The sequence below is a fragment of the Hydra vulgaris genome, chromosome 11 (assembly GCF_038396675.1).
Source record: "Hydra vulgaris chromosome 11, alternate assembly HydraT2T_AEP".
In the NCBI taxonomy this organism is placed as follows: domain Eukaryota; kingdom Metazoa; phylum Cnidaria; class Hydrozoa; order Anthoathecata; family Hydridae; genus Hydra; species Hydra vulgaris.
The window spans coordinates 27208465-27226269 of record NC_088930.1 but is presented as its reverse complement, the minus strand read 5'-3'; the positions used below and the strand labels follow the sequence as shown (position 1 = coordinate 27226269).

The following is a 17805-nucleotide window of genomic DNA, read 5'->3' as shown; positions in this document are numbered from 1 at the left end:
AAACCATTATTCTTAATTTAACAATATTACCTTATGTCTATGCGAAAATCATGAAGATCTTGTTGTCAATAGTTACGATTTCTTCATCACAATCAGAATATTTGTCATAACGAAATTAAAGTTTCTGATTCAAATACTCACTTATTATTCCTCAATGATAATTTTTATTTTTCCTATGCATTGTGTATTCATTTATTTGCCAATAAGAAAATAATTTACAAATGTAACTTATAAAAAAAAATATTTACAGGACTGGGGCAAGAAGAAGACGAACTTAGTCACTAAGCCCCAAATGTACACTCTTTTTCTTTCATAAATCAGAATTTATCTAACTTGTTTATTAAAATGGCTACGGGAAAAAAACCTGTCGAAACCTGGAGGAAAGAAGATACAATTATGCTATTTTAGCGCGCAAATAAATGGATACCTGGAACTTAAGGTACCATTAGAATGTGCTTTCTTGACTGCTGGGCATGTGGTCAATCAACGGTATGTATTTTTTACACCCGACACAATGGACATGTTAGTATTTTTAACCTGTAACTAGGACTTGTTTAACTTTTTAACTTGGACACAGTAAAATAAAATTAAAGTAAAAGTGAAAAAAGATAACTGCAGGTTTAAAAAAGGAATAAAGTAAATGCTCCGCAGCGCATTATCCCACAAAAAGACACGGTAGTTAAATGTTTTTTAGTTATTTTATTGTTAAAAATTTATCACAAAATTTATCAAAATCGGAAATGTTCAAAACTTTTTTGCTTCTCGTATTAAAATATCGTGAACATCTTTTAACTTTTTGTAATTTAGAGCTTTTCCTTGGAATTGACCTTTCTTTGCTCCACCTTTACCGTTAACCAGTAAACAAATTCTTAAATAAAACAATAGAATTATCAGATTTTTGACAAATATTTAAATAATTTTAGAAAGCTATATATACATATTATGTGCACACACATATACATTTATTTATATTCATTTGTTTTGCAATTAAAATTCAAGCAATTAAATCAGAGTATGAAGTACGTAAAGTGAGAGAATCTAAATTCACTACGCCTCAACATACCAAGAAATAAAACACGCTCCTATACTTCTCAACCGCGACAATGGCGTAAATATATCTACAAACAGTTGGAGGCCTCTATTTAAAAAGATTATCAAGAAAATAGAATTAAATAATATTTTTTAATTTCATATTTACGTTGTTATGTTATCATTTATGGCTTCTTTTTAAATTTATTTTCCCACGTTTCTATGTAACATTTAGTGTCTTTGACATGTTTATGTAATACTTGTAAGTAAGGTTTATTTAAGGTTATTTATTTATTTATTTATTTAGGTTACTATACTTATAATAAGGTTTTTTGTAAATTATCCTTTAATTAAATTTTTTTTATCTTAAAGCTGTAAATAATCTCCCCTGTAAATAATTTAACAGCATTTGATCTAAAGATATGTTGAAAATAATCAAAACATAAGCCACTTATGATTCCAAAAAATCATATTCAGAATTATTTAGTCTAATTATAATTCACCTTGCCAACATTTCATTGCGGAATTTTCTCAGCCTCATATAAAGTTGCTCTCACCAATCTGCGCTCCATATTAAATCACAAAACAGTTTCTAAAATCTTGAAAAGCTTGTTTTATCTTGTCTTCTTCCACATGCAACTTCATCAACAGACTTCAATTTTTTCGTTCTTTGAATATTGGCATTTGGATCTACACCATTTTGAATTGGTAAATTCAAGAATGATTCCAAAACTACATTCTTTGGAAAAACACAAACTACAGTAAATTCAGTGAATTTACTGTAGTTTTTGTTTCATCCATAATTCATCCTTGATTCAACACTCTCTATGGACCAATATGTAAACTGTTAAATCCTGCAAATACCGAACTTGTGCTCTTTAACACAACCGTCCATGCCTCACAAAAAAAATTGCACAATTGGTTGAGGCATTGTTACTTCACAAATTATTTTAACATTCTTTTATTAGGTACTACCAAAAAATCTTGAAAAACTCAATAAAAAAAATTATTTAAAATAGCTTATCCCGCATTATTAATTTGAGTATTAATGCTTATTAATACCTTTTAATGACCAGATTTTGTGGGACCACTTAAATTTAGAAAAACTGCTGAAATCTCTTCATTGGTTGCCAATCCATCAAAGAATAACTATAAGATATCAGTTATTGCAAAAAAAACTTTATCTAACAATTCTCTTTCATATCTTACCAAGCTTCTTTATCAAACAAATCTCCTTTATATCAAACTGAACTCCTAGAAATCTGAACTTAGAGATGAAACACAAGATTTTTTTACCAAGCTAGGTATAATAGTAAAATTCTAATTTTTAAAAAAGTAAAATTGATCATAGTATCTAACTTTTATCAATTTTGTTGCTAAACACTTAATACAATTAGATTACCCTCATCACAACTAAATTATTACAAAAAATCAACTATAAAAAATAGAAATTCATCTAATTAAAAATAGAAATTCATCTTAATCAGTGTTTATACTTGGTCGCATGAACTTTTGCACCAATAACTACTTGGCATTTGTGGGGCACCCATTCAACCATTTTTATTAACAAAGTTAGTTCCAGGGAATTCCATTTATTTAGATGTATTAAGAATAATTCATCTACATTGCTAGTTTTTTTACTTTTAATTTAACATCTTATATAGACCACAAATTTTCAATTTGATTAAGGTCAAGTGAATGTGGAAGCAACTTAATGGTATTCAGCATTTTGTATATATCTTTTATTTTTTCTTGTTTGTATGTTGTGTCATTGTCCTGTTAAAAAATGCATGAAAATAAAACACATACAGTCACTGTCAAAGAGATTCATCCATTACGTATATCTATTTACGCTATAATATATACATATATATATAAAATTAAAAATAAAAAAACTTACTCCTCAGCTAATGTTGTTAACTTCTCATCAGGTGCTCTGAGAACAAACTGCCCACCAGATTTTGTGGCACCAGTGCATATAAAGACAGGGAGATCCTAATAGTTTTATAAATAAAATTTTCAAAACTAATCCCTACATATTGTTGCTGAACATAATAGTATTAATGCTCATTCATGCGTGTTTGCACGAAACTCGCGGCAGCCATTAAATCCGAGATAATAGCGCGAAAGACTCTTGGCACTTTTTTTATAAGAAAATTTAAACAAAAGTCTACGCAAATATCTAACTTATATAAGTTAAAAGTTATGGAAAAAGTAAATTTTTTTTTTAGGTTTACGGTTTTACTTTTCAAGTTTTCTACAAATAAATTGAGTTCGCTGAAAGAAAAGAAAATATATTATGTACATATATATAGAATACAATAAACTATAAAATATATAACTATTTTGTTTTGCATTTTAAATAACAAAAATTTAAAAAAAAAGGGAAGCTGGTGATTTGAACTTGCCACGCGGCGACCTTAACTTTTTTAAAAACAATAAGGGGGTTTTAAAAAGTATGATACTAAAGTTTAATTTTTTAATGTTTTTAATAGCTGTTAATTTTATAGTAGCTGAAGATGACCTTATTTTAAATATCAGTAAGTTATTTTTTATTTTATATTACTTAGATTATTCGATCATGTTTTATATGAATCTAATTATTTAGTACAGCGTTGTTCACTTCTTAAAAAATATACATTTGCTTTAATTAAGTTGAAACATCTAGTAAAGTATGTAAATTTATCCTTATAAATCTCTTTATATTAAATTACAATATTTCTAGGGGTTATATATACCCTCGTTATTCAAGTAATATAAAAAACCGTTAAAAAACAAACAAATAATAAAACTTCAATGTAATGTGTTCTTGCGTCTTAAATAAGAAAAATAAGATTTCCAAAACAACGATGTGACGTAATCACCGTCGTCTTCATTCAAACCGCCTTCATTTGGAGAATACTGGTGATACTGTATTTCCAAAGACTCTCTCACTTTTCTCTTAAAATAGTCTACCTCTACTTTAACCGTGTTGTTTTTATTCCAGCCAAAGGCACCATAGCAATTTCTGGAATGCCCCGCTACGGCCGAATTTTTCCATTTTGCCTCAAAAGTATGTTTTTGATGTTGGAAAATGCGAGAAATTATATTGTCGCCAATTATAGTATTGGATTATATTATAACATCGACGCATTAAAAAACGCATTAAAAAACGCAGCAAAATCAGAAAATCAATGGATATTTTTTCAAAGATGTGTTAAACATTGCATCATCCCAAGATTTCTTCGTATAAAAAATACACTAAATAGTAAATTTAGTAAATGCTTAATGATAAAAGTTAGAAAAAAGATCTACTTCTACATACCCAAAAATTATAAAATCTTGTGTAAATAATGAAGATTTTCAAAAAATTACAAACATTACAGATCAATCCTACGAGTATATGTTTTTGCGATCGAGAAATAAGCTATAAAACAAATTTGATTTATTAAAGGAAAGTCGATATAAAGATAACGATAACCAAAGAAAGTACAAGTTTATAAAAGAGGTAACATGTTAATACGACAACTTTGTTTTACTTTTATTTTTGACTCCTTTTATTAAATTCTATTTACAACTTTTATACAGAAACAAAAATTCTCGAGGGCGTAATTATATACAAAAATAGCTTATGACTTGACTAATAAATTACATCAATTAACTTTAATAATATTATGACAAGAATTTTATAAACGTAACAATAAAGTTTCATAACGATCAGCTATTATCACATAACACTTAATTTATGTGCTGATAACATCACAAAAAATTACTTGATTTAGGTCCTAACTTTGTTCCTATTCCAAGTAAAGTTCCATATATGGATATAATAAGTATAACTGAAACAGCAGCTTTAAAGTTAAAGTATTCTAACAAAAATGATGCAAATAAACTTAGACAAGATGTACTTCGAGTTTTGAAAATGCATTTATCGGTTTCTACAAACTTAGATAAGGATCAGTTTAAAGCTCTCAAAGAACTTAAGTTTAGCAACACAATTAGTATTCATCTGTTTGATAAAGAATCAGGCTTTGTTCGAATTAATAAAATCGATGCTCTTAAAAAAATTGAAGAACAACTCGGAAAATCTAAAATCATAAACTATGATCCAACTCAAAAACTCCTTTGCAAAGTTCAGAATACTTTACAAAATCTGAAAACAAAGTTTACAAAAAATGAATATAGATCAATTTATCCAAGTGACGCCACTCCTCCACGATTATATGGTGTCACCAAAGCACACAAACCAACTAATAACTACCCAATGCGAATTATAGTAAGCACAATAGGATCACCTACATATAAATTATCAAATTATTTAGTAAATCTCATTCAACCAACCTCCAATCTTAACAAAACAAAACTTCGAAATTCAAAACAATTTGTTAAATGTGCTCAATCATGGTATACCGATACTGGTGAATTTCATGTTTCCTTCGATATTATTAATCGTTACCCATCAATACCAGTTAAAGAATCAATCAATATTTTATTAGAACAACTTAATTAATGAGGCAGAACCAGAACGTTTTCTCGAGTTGTTTAATAATCAACACACAAATATCAAATGCGATTGAAAAAGAAAGTGATTCACACAATAAATTTTCTTGATCTCTCAATAACAAATAACAAATCCGGAACATATCTTTTTAATATCTATCACAAAGATGCAATAACTAATGTGCAAATAAAGCCGCATTCTTGTCGCTATCCAAAAATAATTTATGGTGTATTTAAAGGTTTTAACTAAAGAGCTTTTGCATTATGCAGTAAAAAACACATAAATCATGAATTAAAGTTTCTAACAGAAATGTTTATAGAAAATGATTATAATAAAAAAATACTTCAAAACATTGTCAAAAAAATAAAAAACAATAAGCAAAATAATCAACAAAACAGCAATAATAACATCAAAAAACTAGAGTTTAATTATATTTCTCTACCATGGGTACAAAAGCTCTATGTAGGTGAAACAAAACTCAAGATTTCAACTCGCATTTGCCAACATCAAAAACATACTTTTGAGGCAAAATGGAAAAATTCGGCCGTAGAGGGGCATTCCAGAAATTGCTATGGTGCCTTTGGCTGGAATAAAAACAACACGGTTAAAGTAGAGGTAGACTATTTTAAGAGAAAAGTGAGAGAGTCTTTGGAAATACAGTATCACCAGTATTCTCCAAATGAAGGCGGTTTGAATGAAGACGACGGTGATTATGTCACATCGTTGTTTTGGAAACCTTATTTTTCTTATTTAAGACGCAAGAACACATTACATTGAAGTTTTATTATTTGTTTGTTTTTTAACGGTTTTTTATATTACTTGAATAACGAGGGTATATATAACCCCTAGAAATATTGTAATTTAATATAAAGAGATTTATAAGGATAAGTTTACATACTTTACTAGATGTTTCAACTTAATTAAAGCAAATGTATATTTTTTAAGAAGTGAATAACGCTGTACTAAATAATTAGATTTATTAATAAAATAATTAGATTCATTCAAGTAATAAAAAATAAAAACATACTATACCACATGTTTCAACCTAATTAAATTATATAAAAACTTATCTAAAATGTTAACTTTTAAAAAATACATGTGCTTTTTTTTTTAGTTTCTAATTCAACAAACTTTTTGTACAAAATGTTTAAAATTGAATAACAATACTTTGATTGTTATTTTAATTTTAGCGCCGTTGCTTGTCACATATTGCGGGTTTTAAATTCTAATTTATCTTTATCTTCAGTTTTATAGTTTGTATTTATCTTAATGTGAAGTTATACATTTGTATATGAACTGTTTTGAATAAAATTTGTTCAATTTTCTAAGTTGCATTTTGTATTTTTCTGTTTAGATATGAAGGTAATATTGAAAAAAAGCTGCCAATGTATGTCACAATTTGAAAATGAAAATGAAATGGATAGTTATTTGATTTTTATTTTTATCACCATTTATCTTATTACTTATATATATATACACATACATACATATATACATATATATATATACACATACATACATATATACATATATATATATATATATATATATATATATATATATATATATATATATATATATATATATATATATATATATATATATATATATATATATATATATATATATATATTTATATCATTCTTTTAAAAGAATGATATTTTATATATATATATATATATATATATATATATAAAATATCATTCTTTTAAATGTTTACAGCAATTCTTTCAAATGTTTATATAATTTTATCAATTCATTTTTTCTATGAATAAAATGAATTATTTAAAATAAAATATATAAATAAAAATAGTTAAGAGTTTCAACCAACTTTTTTTGACAGGAAAAATATTTTTAATTTTTTTTTCAAATTGTAGAGAGTTTTGAGTTGTATTATAAGTGATCACTGGAGGTAAAATACTTGTGCAATACTTTTTGGTACAATAAAACTTGGTACCTTTTACATATGGCTTTGGTATGCATGTTTGACAAAACCAACTTTGACTTTTTTTTGGCTTTTGTTTCTCAATTTATTTGGCCATAATTAAACTTATGGTGTTTCTTAGCTTGCTTTTATACTGTCAGCACCTTTCAATTTTTTGTGTATTTTAAATTTATTGAAGCGCTGACCTTTGAATCTTAGCACATCTACATTTTTTTTGTTGTGTCAATATGTTGGATGCAAAATATTTGTAGCTGTGGCATTAAGCTAATTGCAATTATTTTTCAACTTCTTTTTGAATTTCCTTTTAAATAGTCAGAGTTACTACAATATTGCAGACAAGTTGACTTTGCAACTGATGCTATATAACATATGCTGATGCTAGATGTTGTTGGAGTAGAGTCAGAAGGTAGTGTCTAGGATGATGCAATTACTTATGCTGGTTTGACATAACGAAAACTCAGGCTGAGATGAGGATGTTTAAACATATTAGCAATATGTAATTTTGACAGATCAATTTTATTGACATCAAGTTGAAACAAATTTGCGAGAATTTAAACATTTAATAATTTATCAAAAAAATTTATTTTTTAATAAAATTTTATATCTTATTTTTAAAAAGATTCTCTACAACATGATCAAAAAATATATGAAAAAAGTTTAATAATGAATTTAGATTAAGTGAATAAATATCATCATAACTATTTCACTCAGCGTTCTCTACTACAGGTCTATTCATAGTACAACCAGATTTTTTTGTGGAGGCCTAATTTTTTATGGCAAAAAAGAATTATTTTCCATGTTGAGACCAGATAAAATGTGATCTAATATATATTTTTGTTAGATATATTTTCAAATTATGGTATAATAATATGTTTATAAACTTATATAGTTTAAACATGGAGTTTCAGATTTAATTCAAAGTAAATAATATATTTATAAAATTTAGATTAAATCATCATGCCAAATAAATGTTGTGTGTATGCTTGTCACACCAACTATCAAAGTGAAAAAAACAAAATATCTAGTGAAGTTAATAAAATATCAGTGTATCAGTTTCCACGTGATAATTTTGAGCGTGAAAAATGAATAAAAGCTATTCCAAACTCCAATTTGGTTGCTACCATGTATATTGTTATCTGTGAGTTACGCTGGCCTTTAAATTTTGATACAGTTATAGTGGGCAGAGAAACGTCAATCCAAAAAATGCTCCTTCTGTTTGGCTGGGAGTACCTTTATCTCGAATTCTAACAGCTAATCCAACTGAAAGAACTACCAAAAGGTCTTTAAGTGGAAAAAGGAGTACGTTAGATGATGAGCTACACAAATTTCCTAAATTTAATAGCAGTGATTACCAATATCTAGTTATATCGTTTATGGTTGATGACTATGTTATGTTATGTTACTTTGCAATTTTTTAATGGAATACCTTTTTTTACTTAAAATTTATGAAAATCTTACCTTTGAAACATTTCATGTCATGGGTTTAAGTGTAACATTTCTAGATTAACATCGAATTGAATCATAACTGCTGACACCTGGTCAAGTTTGATGAGATACTTCATTTTTTAAACTCCTTGAAAATGGACAATAAAAAAAAGAGTAATTATGCAACATATTTCAGTTATGGAACCAAAAACAATTGGAGAAACTTTATACTCCTGAAATAGTTATAATCAATTGAATAGTTAACATCAAGGGCATTACATAATCGCTTGAATTATTCACTCGAATTACTACAAAATTTTTAAATATTATTGAAAGCAAATTAATTTTTTCAATATTTAATTCTCTTCTGGATAAGCAGAAATTATTTATTTACATATTAAATGATGAAAAAATAGTTTACTTTAACAGGTGGTAAATTTTTTTGGTATAAGATTATGACTGTTTGTTTAAATGGGGGTCTAAAGGTGTTAATTAAAATGATACCAAAATCAAAATTACTACCTGATTTTTTGTTTGAACAGACTAATGTGACCAATCAAATAATTGATTTAGTCAGTGCAAATGTGTATATTTAAAAAAAAGTGCTTTTTTTTTTAAATATACACATTTATCCCAGGAAAACCATGGTTAGCAGTAGATGGATGTTTCCTTTATTATTTTGTAGACTTTATAAAAATAATTGTAATCTTTGGTTAACTAAAAAAAATCAGGAATTAATATTTGACAATAACGGAGTAACCAGTATTGCAAAATGGACTCATTTAAAGCAGCTTTACAATGCAGATTCCAGAAGCTTTCTAAAGTCATCTGACCTGAATGAAACTTCTATTTCTCCAAAACCTGTTGAACAACAATGTGTCTTGATGTGTATTTTAAGAGTATTATCTGGAAAAACTTTTCTGAAAAAACTTGCGCTGTCCTTTTGCAACATCCTGATATGATTCATCGATAAAGTTTTTTATCAATAAATTTGGTGGAAAAATTTGGTGCTAATATAAGACATAATGATTCTTTGCAGGCTGTTATCAAAAGCTATGTACACAAAACTATATTTTTCTTGATCAATTTACATCAGATCACCTGGAAAAAGAATATAGTATACTTTATCAAGGTTATAGGGGTAAATATTTTCTTAGTGTTCAACAAGTTGTTGAAAAATTACTTATCAAACATGAATATTTACTTTTGAAATTAAATGTAGATATTGACATTTTTAATGTGAAGTCTGGTCATCAATGTGCATTATGCCACAACAAATTGTCTAAAGACTGCTGCAAAATTTTTGATAACTTGCAAGATCTGCAATCTTCTATTGCTGATGATGTCAAAATGTCACTTATTCACATTGCTGGTTATGTTACATGAAATGATAAAGAAATAACTGATTATGAACTTTTAGATCAAACAATGTTCTATTATAAAAAATATCGACAGTTCTCTATATTTTTGGATTGTGGTTGATTAGAAATTCTAACTGATAATTCATGCAAAGGGACATTTTTTTGTTTCATAATTTTTCATATAACACCGCACAACACATTTTTTGCTTCTTGAACACTGTTAGGTGTTTCTTAAAGATTTTTGGGTGCTGATCACAAATATCACCTCAAAATTTCCGTATCACATACCGTTTAATAGAAATCTTTAATTTTATCTAAGTTTTTGCTTAGATTTATATCCAAACATCTCACTCCAGTTAGTGACTCATCAGCAACAGTTTGTGCAGCTAGTGTGTGTGTGTGTGCATCATTATAGTAAAGTACAGTGTCTGTATCAATATAACAGTAAGTAAATTTAATGCTATAGCTGTTTTGCTGTCTGACGATATGTCTAGTCAACGTTGTAACAGCCGCGATACATTCTGCTATGTCTGTGGCAAATACACACTTGCGTCTCAGAGATGTTCTATAACAGCTCTTGTGAAAAAAGCTTATCATCTGTATTTTGGCTGCAAAATTGGTGACCAAGACAAGGACGTTTGCTGTTCCGATGATCTGGCGAGAACAAAAAGACCATGTGACAGACTGTTATTTTTGTTTGACTAATATATCTGGTTTCTCTTCCAAAAACAAGAAGTCAATTGAATATCCTAATTTGCCTTCAGCAATGAGACCTGTGCCACATGACAACAGTCTCCCAATTCTGAAACCACCAGAGGATTGGACCTTAGATAAACCAGATCAAGAAACTTCAGTGCAGGTTACTGACAGTGACATTGACCCAGATTTTGAACCTTGCTCATTAGGTGATCCACATCTAATAACACATTCAGAATTGAACAATTTGGTTAGAGATTTGGGTCTGTCAAAAGCAAAAGCTGAGTTGCTGGGTTCCAGGCTGCAGAGATGGTGTCTGCTGTCACCAGGTACAAAAATTTCCATGTTCAGAAGCCGGCACCATGATATCACAAAATTTTTTGCTTAAGTCGACAGTTTCTGTTGTAACATTGAAGGATTGCTCTCGGCCTTGGGTTGTGATCATAATCCAGAAGAGTGGCGTCTCTTCATTGATTCGCCAATGCTAAGCCTGAAAACTGCTACACAATGGCAACGTTTATCCGTCAGTACCTGTTGGCTACGCGGTACACATGAAAGAAACATATGAGAATATGGAACTGTTGCTTAAGTACATCAAGTATAGCAGTTACAACTGGAATATCTGTGGAGATCTGAAAGTCGTTGCTCTGTTACTGGGACTGCAGCTTGGCTATACCAAGTACTGTTTCATCTGTGAATGGGACAGCCGTGCCTAAGAGTCACATTATTGTCAACAGAGCTGGCCACTCTGCAAAAAGTTAGTTCCAGGACAGAAAAATTATGCCTGAAAAGCCTTTAAAGACGTTGTTGATAATTTTCTGGGCAATTATAGAGCACCAAACTACGTTGAAGTCGTAGACAAACTTATCCAGGCATACCAGAAAATGAAGTGCAACATGTCACTTAAGGTTCATTTCCTTCACTTGCACTTGGACTTCTTCCTCATGAATCTCGGTGCTGTCAGTGACGAACATGGTGAGCGGTTTCACCAGGACATGGCTACAATGGAGAAACGATACCAGGGCAACTGGAATGCTTGCTGACTACTGTTGGACACTGCAACGTGATGCACCAGAAGTTGAATACAAAAGAAAATCAGGAGCAAAACATTTTTAATTCTGTTGAACTAATGGCTCATGCTGAACATAAACGTGATTAAATAGGTAAACATATAAATGTTTATTTCTTAGAGTTCCTACGTGATGCAGTAAAACAAAAACTATATTTGTGCATACCCTATAAATACCTGTCACAATCACCTAAAACTTTTTAGGAAACAAGACTTTTATAAAAATTTGTTGTGAAGTGTAATTAATGTTTGCAGAAAATCTTTAAGTTGTACTTATATGATTTATATTTTTTATTGAATATGTAAGAATATCATTGTATAATACTGAACAACATTTTTTTTTTAAATTTATGTACCACAAACACTCTAAGATCTGGCAAAGAACCTGGACTGAAAGTATTGAAAATCTCTTAGAAGTCTAATTGCCTACTATTAATAATATATGTAGTATACTATTTTATAAATGATTTATAAAAGTTTCATTTAGTTGTGTTTTTTTGTTAACAATTTTGTTAACAATTTTAAACAAAGTTTATCTAATATTCTTTGCTTAATTTATTAACATTTTCTACTCAATATAAGAGAATATTGATTTTGTTTTTTAGATGGTAAGGCCAAAACTAAAGGTAAAATTATACATATATCTAAATTAGCTCATCCAATTTGGATCCTCATGAACAAATTTTTTTTCACGGAGTGTCATAAAATGTTCCCAAGTTTCATGGTCAAACATTATTTTTTTAACCTCATTCCACCATGTCGGAGGGCTTCATATCGTAGCCATAAATAAAACTGTTAAGATGGAAAATAAACTATAAATCTCTGAATCAGAGCTGCGATGGTGTTAATGCAAACAATGAGGTGTTGCTGTTGCAATCTAATCACCAGAATGTTAAAGGCATCTGCTTGGAAAAACAGGCTCTACTGTCGCTCAAAATTTGCAGGAACCCAACAGACCATAAAAGGTTAAGAAATAGTAAGGTAAAGATAAAACTAAATCACTTTAAAATACTTTTTAATCAATAATAAAATATATAGGTTTCTTATTAAACTTTAAAAAATTATAGACATTTAGATTTTCAAGCAATTTTTTTCTGGCAAAGACATTTTGCCACATAAAATTCAAGTTGCATTTCCCCAAAGTCAGAAAGGTTCTTAATCTGAGTGATTAAACACTCAAGGAGATCAATAGAATGGCTGACTACATTTCTCTCTCTTGCGCATAGTGGCTTTTAACCTACAACTTTTCTGATTCTGCATTTTTTAAAGTTTCATAAGTTTTGATATTTTAGTCATTATTTTAGAATAATATATGTCATAAAAGTAACAAACTATTTAAAAGCAATGGTTTACAACAAGATACAAAGTCAGATGTAAAAGACAAAAAATATAAATCTCAAGCAATTTTTTTCCCACTGAGAAGATTTTCCTAAAATCAGTAGAAATATAATAGAAAGGAAATCAATAGAAAGTGCACTTTGATTTGGTCTTGTCAAAATTAAATGTAATAAGTTTTTAGCAGTGTCATTTTAAACCTTATTTTATATCCAGTGCTTTACTTTTAATTTACACTTTTGAGATCAGTAAGACTATTCACAGATGTGCCATTATATTAAATATGAGCCTGTTGCAGAGGTGAAATTTAAATCATGGTAAAACCCTACAAGGTGTTTTGATCTGTTAACCATGGTGCTGGCATTAGCATCTTCTGACAGAGATCACTATATAGAAATGGTTCTTTATATGTAAATAATGATAGTTCTACAATGAAAGTTTTTTATTCAACCTAAAGAGAAATTGAGAGATTTCAAAATTGACAAGTGAATTTCTTGTTTTTAGAAACAAATTGAAGGGTGGGATTTTTATTTCTTAAAACAAGAAACGTATTTCTTATTTTAAAAAAAGTATTTCGTAATAAAAAGTTCAATTTTCAAAGCTAGCTACAGCAACTGCTCACTCACTATTGGCTTTGAGTAAATAACTCAAAACAATTTGAATGGTTCTAATAATTTGAATTTTGTTCCAATACCTATATATATATATATATATATATATATATATATATATATATATATATATATATATATATATATATATATATATATATATATATATATATATATATATATATATATATATATATATATATATATATACACACACACATTCATACATACATAAATTTAAAGCAGACAATAAGTTATGGTTACATGTACATATGGTTATGTTTGCTACGGAATCAAGAGATTTGTAGTTCTATGCCTACTCTAGCTTTTTTTTTTTTGAAATGAAACAAGCGTAAACTTCCTAGTTAAATTCTCTTCTGCGGCGCTCTGTGATACAACTATTAGGTCTTCTTGGAGCACCTACAATAATCTCACAAAAAGTGTATATATATATATATATATATATATATATATGTATGTATATATTTGAAATACATTGATATATTTTGGTCTGACTTTTACGACAAAAGATCAGACAAAAAGTGTTTTACCTAATCTTTTAAGGTATTCATTATGTATTTGTTTGATCTAAAGCTTAGATAACAGTGCTTTTAAAAAAAAACATAACTAGATACCAAAATGAGGTGAAAATAATAAAGTTTGTCGCATGACTGGAAATAACCTCAAAGATCAACAAAAAATGACTTTACAATTGTCAAGGTGTTAATTTTTCTATCGTAGTCAGTGAAAGATAAGTACTATACCTTTCTTAAATTGAAAAGCACATTTTTGTACAGGAACACATAAAGAAAATACAGTTAATACAAAAAACTGGATTTGACATCAGAATCTATTTGCAACAATGTTTGGAAATTGCTCTAAATTTAATCAAAAATTGCAAATATAAATTTAAAGCAGACTAAGTTGTATATAAATATATATGTGTATATAAATATATATGTGTGTGTGTATATATATATATATATATATATATATATATATATATATATATATATATATATATATAAATATATAAATATATAAATATATATATGTATATATATATATATATATATATATATATATATATATATATATATATATATATATATATGTATATATATATATATATATATATATATATATATATATATATATGTATATATATATATATATATATATACAGAGATGTAGGTCTCGAGACATCTTGAGACTCATATCTAACTGTCTTAGTCTTGGTATTGGCCTTGAAGCTTAAAGTCTTGGGCTTAGTCTTGGTCAAGAAAGCCTAGAGTATTGGTCTTGGTGTAACAATCAAGAAAATAAACTGTCGTTTATTTTCTTGATTGTTACAAAAAATATCAACGCAATGATTGCATATTTGTTATTAATAACAAATTGTAGATCGCCACAACTTCCTGCTCTCAATGAGAATTTGTCGCATTGGTTTGACAAGGTTCTAACTGAAATTTTTTATTTTAGGAGAATTTAAAAAAAAATCTTTTAGTTTCTTTTTTAATGTTTAATTAAAATTATTTATATTATCATTTTTTTATTTGTTTATGTATTCTTTTTACACAGTAATAATATGAGCTTATGGAGAAGACCAACATACCAAATTTTATAAAAGGCTTTAGAAATGTTGAGACCTAACCTCTCCTTAATTATCTAATGCACAATAAAATCTTTTGGTTATTATCGTTAACAAATCAGCAGTAGAACAAGAAGATCGAAATCCATATTGATGATAAGAAAGTAAGTTAATATACTCTAGATGAAAGATTAAGTGTTTGTAAAATAAAGACTAAAAAACCTTGCTTATGATAGGAAGAAGAATAACGGGACAGTAGTTAGATGAGTCAGATTGCACTCCAGAATTTTTGAAAATTTGGATAACAGATGCCACTTTCCAGCAGGCTGGAAAACAAGACTCTGATAAGCACTTGTTAAATAGTTTTGAAAGTATAGACGCCAGCTCCGGAGAGCACTTCTGCAAGACCATAACAGGTATGTTGTCTAGACTACAAGCTGTAGAAGAGTCAAAGCAGGAAATTAATTTAGATAAAGAAGCTGGAGTGATACAAATGTTAAGTAATAGATCAACCTGTTTGACAGCTATATCAGGTAAGATGTGATTAATGGAATCAAGAGATGAGATTGATGAAAAGTGTTTAGCAAACAGCTCAGCTTTGTCTTAAGGTGAAGTAACAAAATCTGAACCATAATATGATAAGTGGAATGACAGATTTGCCCTTATTACAAACACTGTTAAAAATTCTTTGGAAGTCTTGGGAGCATACTTTTTAAGATGAAATACAAGATTTTGTGACATGAGAATAGTGGGTTTTGGCTTCAGACAAAACTTTTTTACAGTGGTTTCTAGCAATAGTAAACAGCCGTCTGTTTTCTGGAGAATTGTTTTGGCAATAGATATGGAGTACTGGTTATGATTGGAAATTAAAGCAGCATAATGAGAAAAAAACCATGGAGTAGAGTGAGGCTTGACTTGAGAAGGAATAAAAGATTCCATGCCAACCTATATCCAAGAAGTTACATAAGTAGCACATTTGTCAGCAGGAAGAGGAAAGATTTTTATCCAAAGGCCCCCACAAATAAAATCATGGAAAGAGTTCTAGTCAGCTTTAAAATAGTTATAAGAGGTATGATGATAAGGGGATTCTGATGAAGAAAGAAAAATGAGATAAAAGTTTTAGAGACACCAAACCGTAATCAGAAGCAATTAAGGGTGAATGTGAAGAAAATGAGCACTGACTAGGATCAGAAACAAGAATGTGAAAAAACTGAGTATTAACTAAGATCAGAAACAAGACATAAATCGAGTAGAGAAGGTAAATGTTTCAGATTGTTTGGAAAGCAAATTGGAAAGTTGACTATTTGTGTTAGAGATTGAGAGAGGAAAAAGTTGTGGGCCTTAACACCTGCAGAGTCACTGATACTAGAACCAAGCCATTTAGTGGGATGATCAATAAATTTGCCAACAACAACGATATTGCCTAAAGGATAAGGAAAGGGCTTGGTTAATTTGATCAGAAATAACATCAAAAAGAGTACCATCTTGAGATGAAGGAGAGCGATATAAAATATAGTGAAAGGAACATAAAAGAATAGTCTGTGGATTCAAACCTAGTTTTCCAACAAATTAGTGAATGTAAATGCCTAGGCCAAGCATGTGGAGTCTTTACGAATTAAAGGAAGATAGATATCAACACTATCTAGTTTTAGTTCAGCTGTCTCATCACAGGATGAGACAGCTGAACTAAAATTTGTCTCACGAAGAGCATGTAGGTCTGATGAACTTTGCATGAGATAAGACTCAACAGAAAAAAATGTATTTCAAAGACCAGGAATATTAGTGATTGATAGATTTAGAGAACTTGGTTATGACAATGGTTTTTTTGTGTTTTATAGTTTTTGATACTTTAGTCATTTTTTAAATTGACTAAAGAACTTCACTCAAAGCATAGATAGTACTCAGTACACTATCAATAGTCAAAGCAATTGCCTTATTACTATTGCTCCAAATGCAGCCTCAACAATACACACCAAAAGTATAAACAGGAACACCATCCATGTGCAACATGGTACTGTTAGCACTCTAATATTTTACAGCTGTTGATAGAATTGGTCTCTCTGAGTGCTATGACAGAATTATGGAAACCAGACTACCAGCCGGCCTTAGAACCATAAAACTGAGTTCTAGAGCTGTACATCATTAAGAAATAATAGAATGAGTTGCCTAGTCATAAAAACAGCTGTTAATAGAACTGGTCTCTCTGAGAGCTATGACAGAGTTCGGAAAACCTGACTACCAGTTGGCCTCACAACTATAAAAC

The 17805-nt window shown here is 28.9% G+C and overlaps 1 protein-coding gene across 2 annotated transcripts in view; it reads right to left on the bottom strand.

The window, feature by feature from the left end:
- Positions 1 to 679: 679 nt before the first annotated feature.
- Positions 680 to 17805, bottom strand: part of LOC136087550 (alanyl-tRNA editing protein Aarsd1-A-like) — a 60110-nt gene continuing 42984 nt past the window's right edge. For both annotated transcript variants that reach the window (XM_065810632.1, XM_065810633.1), the window contains 2 exons: positions 2930 to 3024; positions 680 to 868 (listed from right to left, as the gene is read on the bottom strand). In XM_065810632.1, the coding sequence (XP_065666704.1) occupies positions 745 to 868; positions 2930 to 3024 (219 nt within the window). In that variant the 3' untranslated portion in view covers positions 680 to 744. The remainder of the gene's footprint in view (positions 869 to 2929; positions 3025 to 17805) is intronic.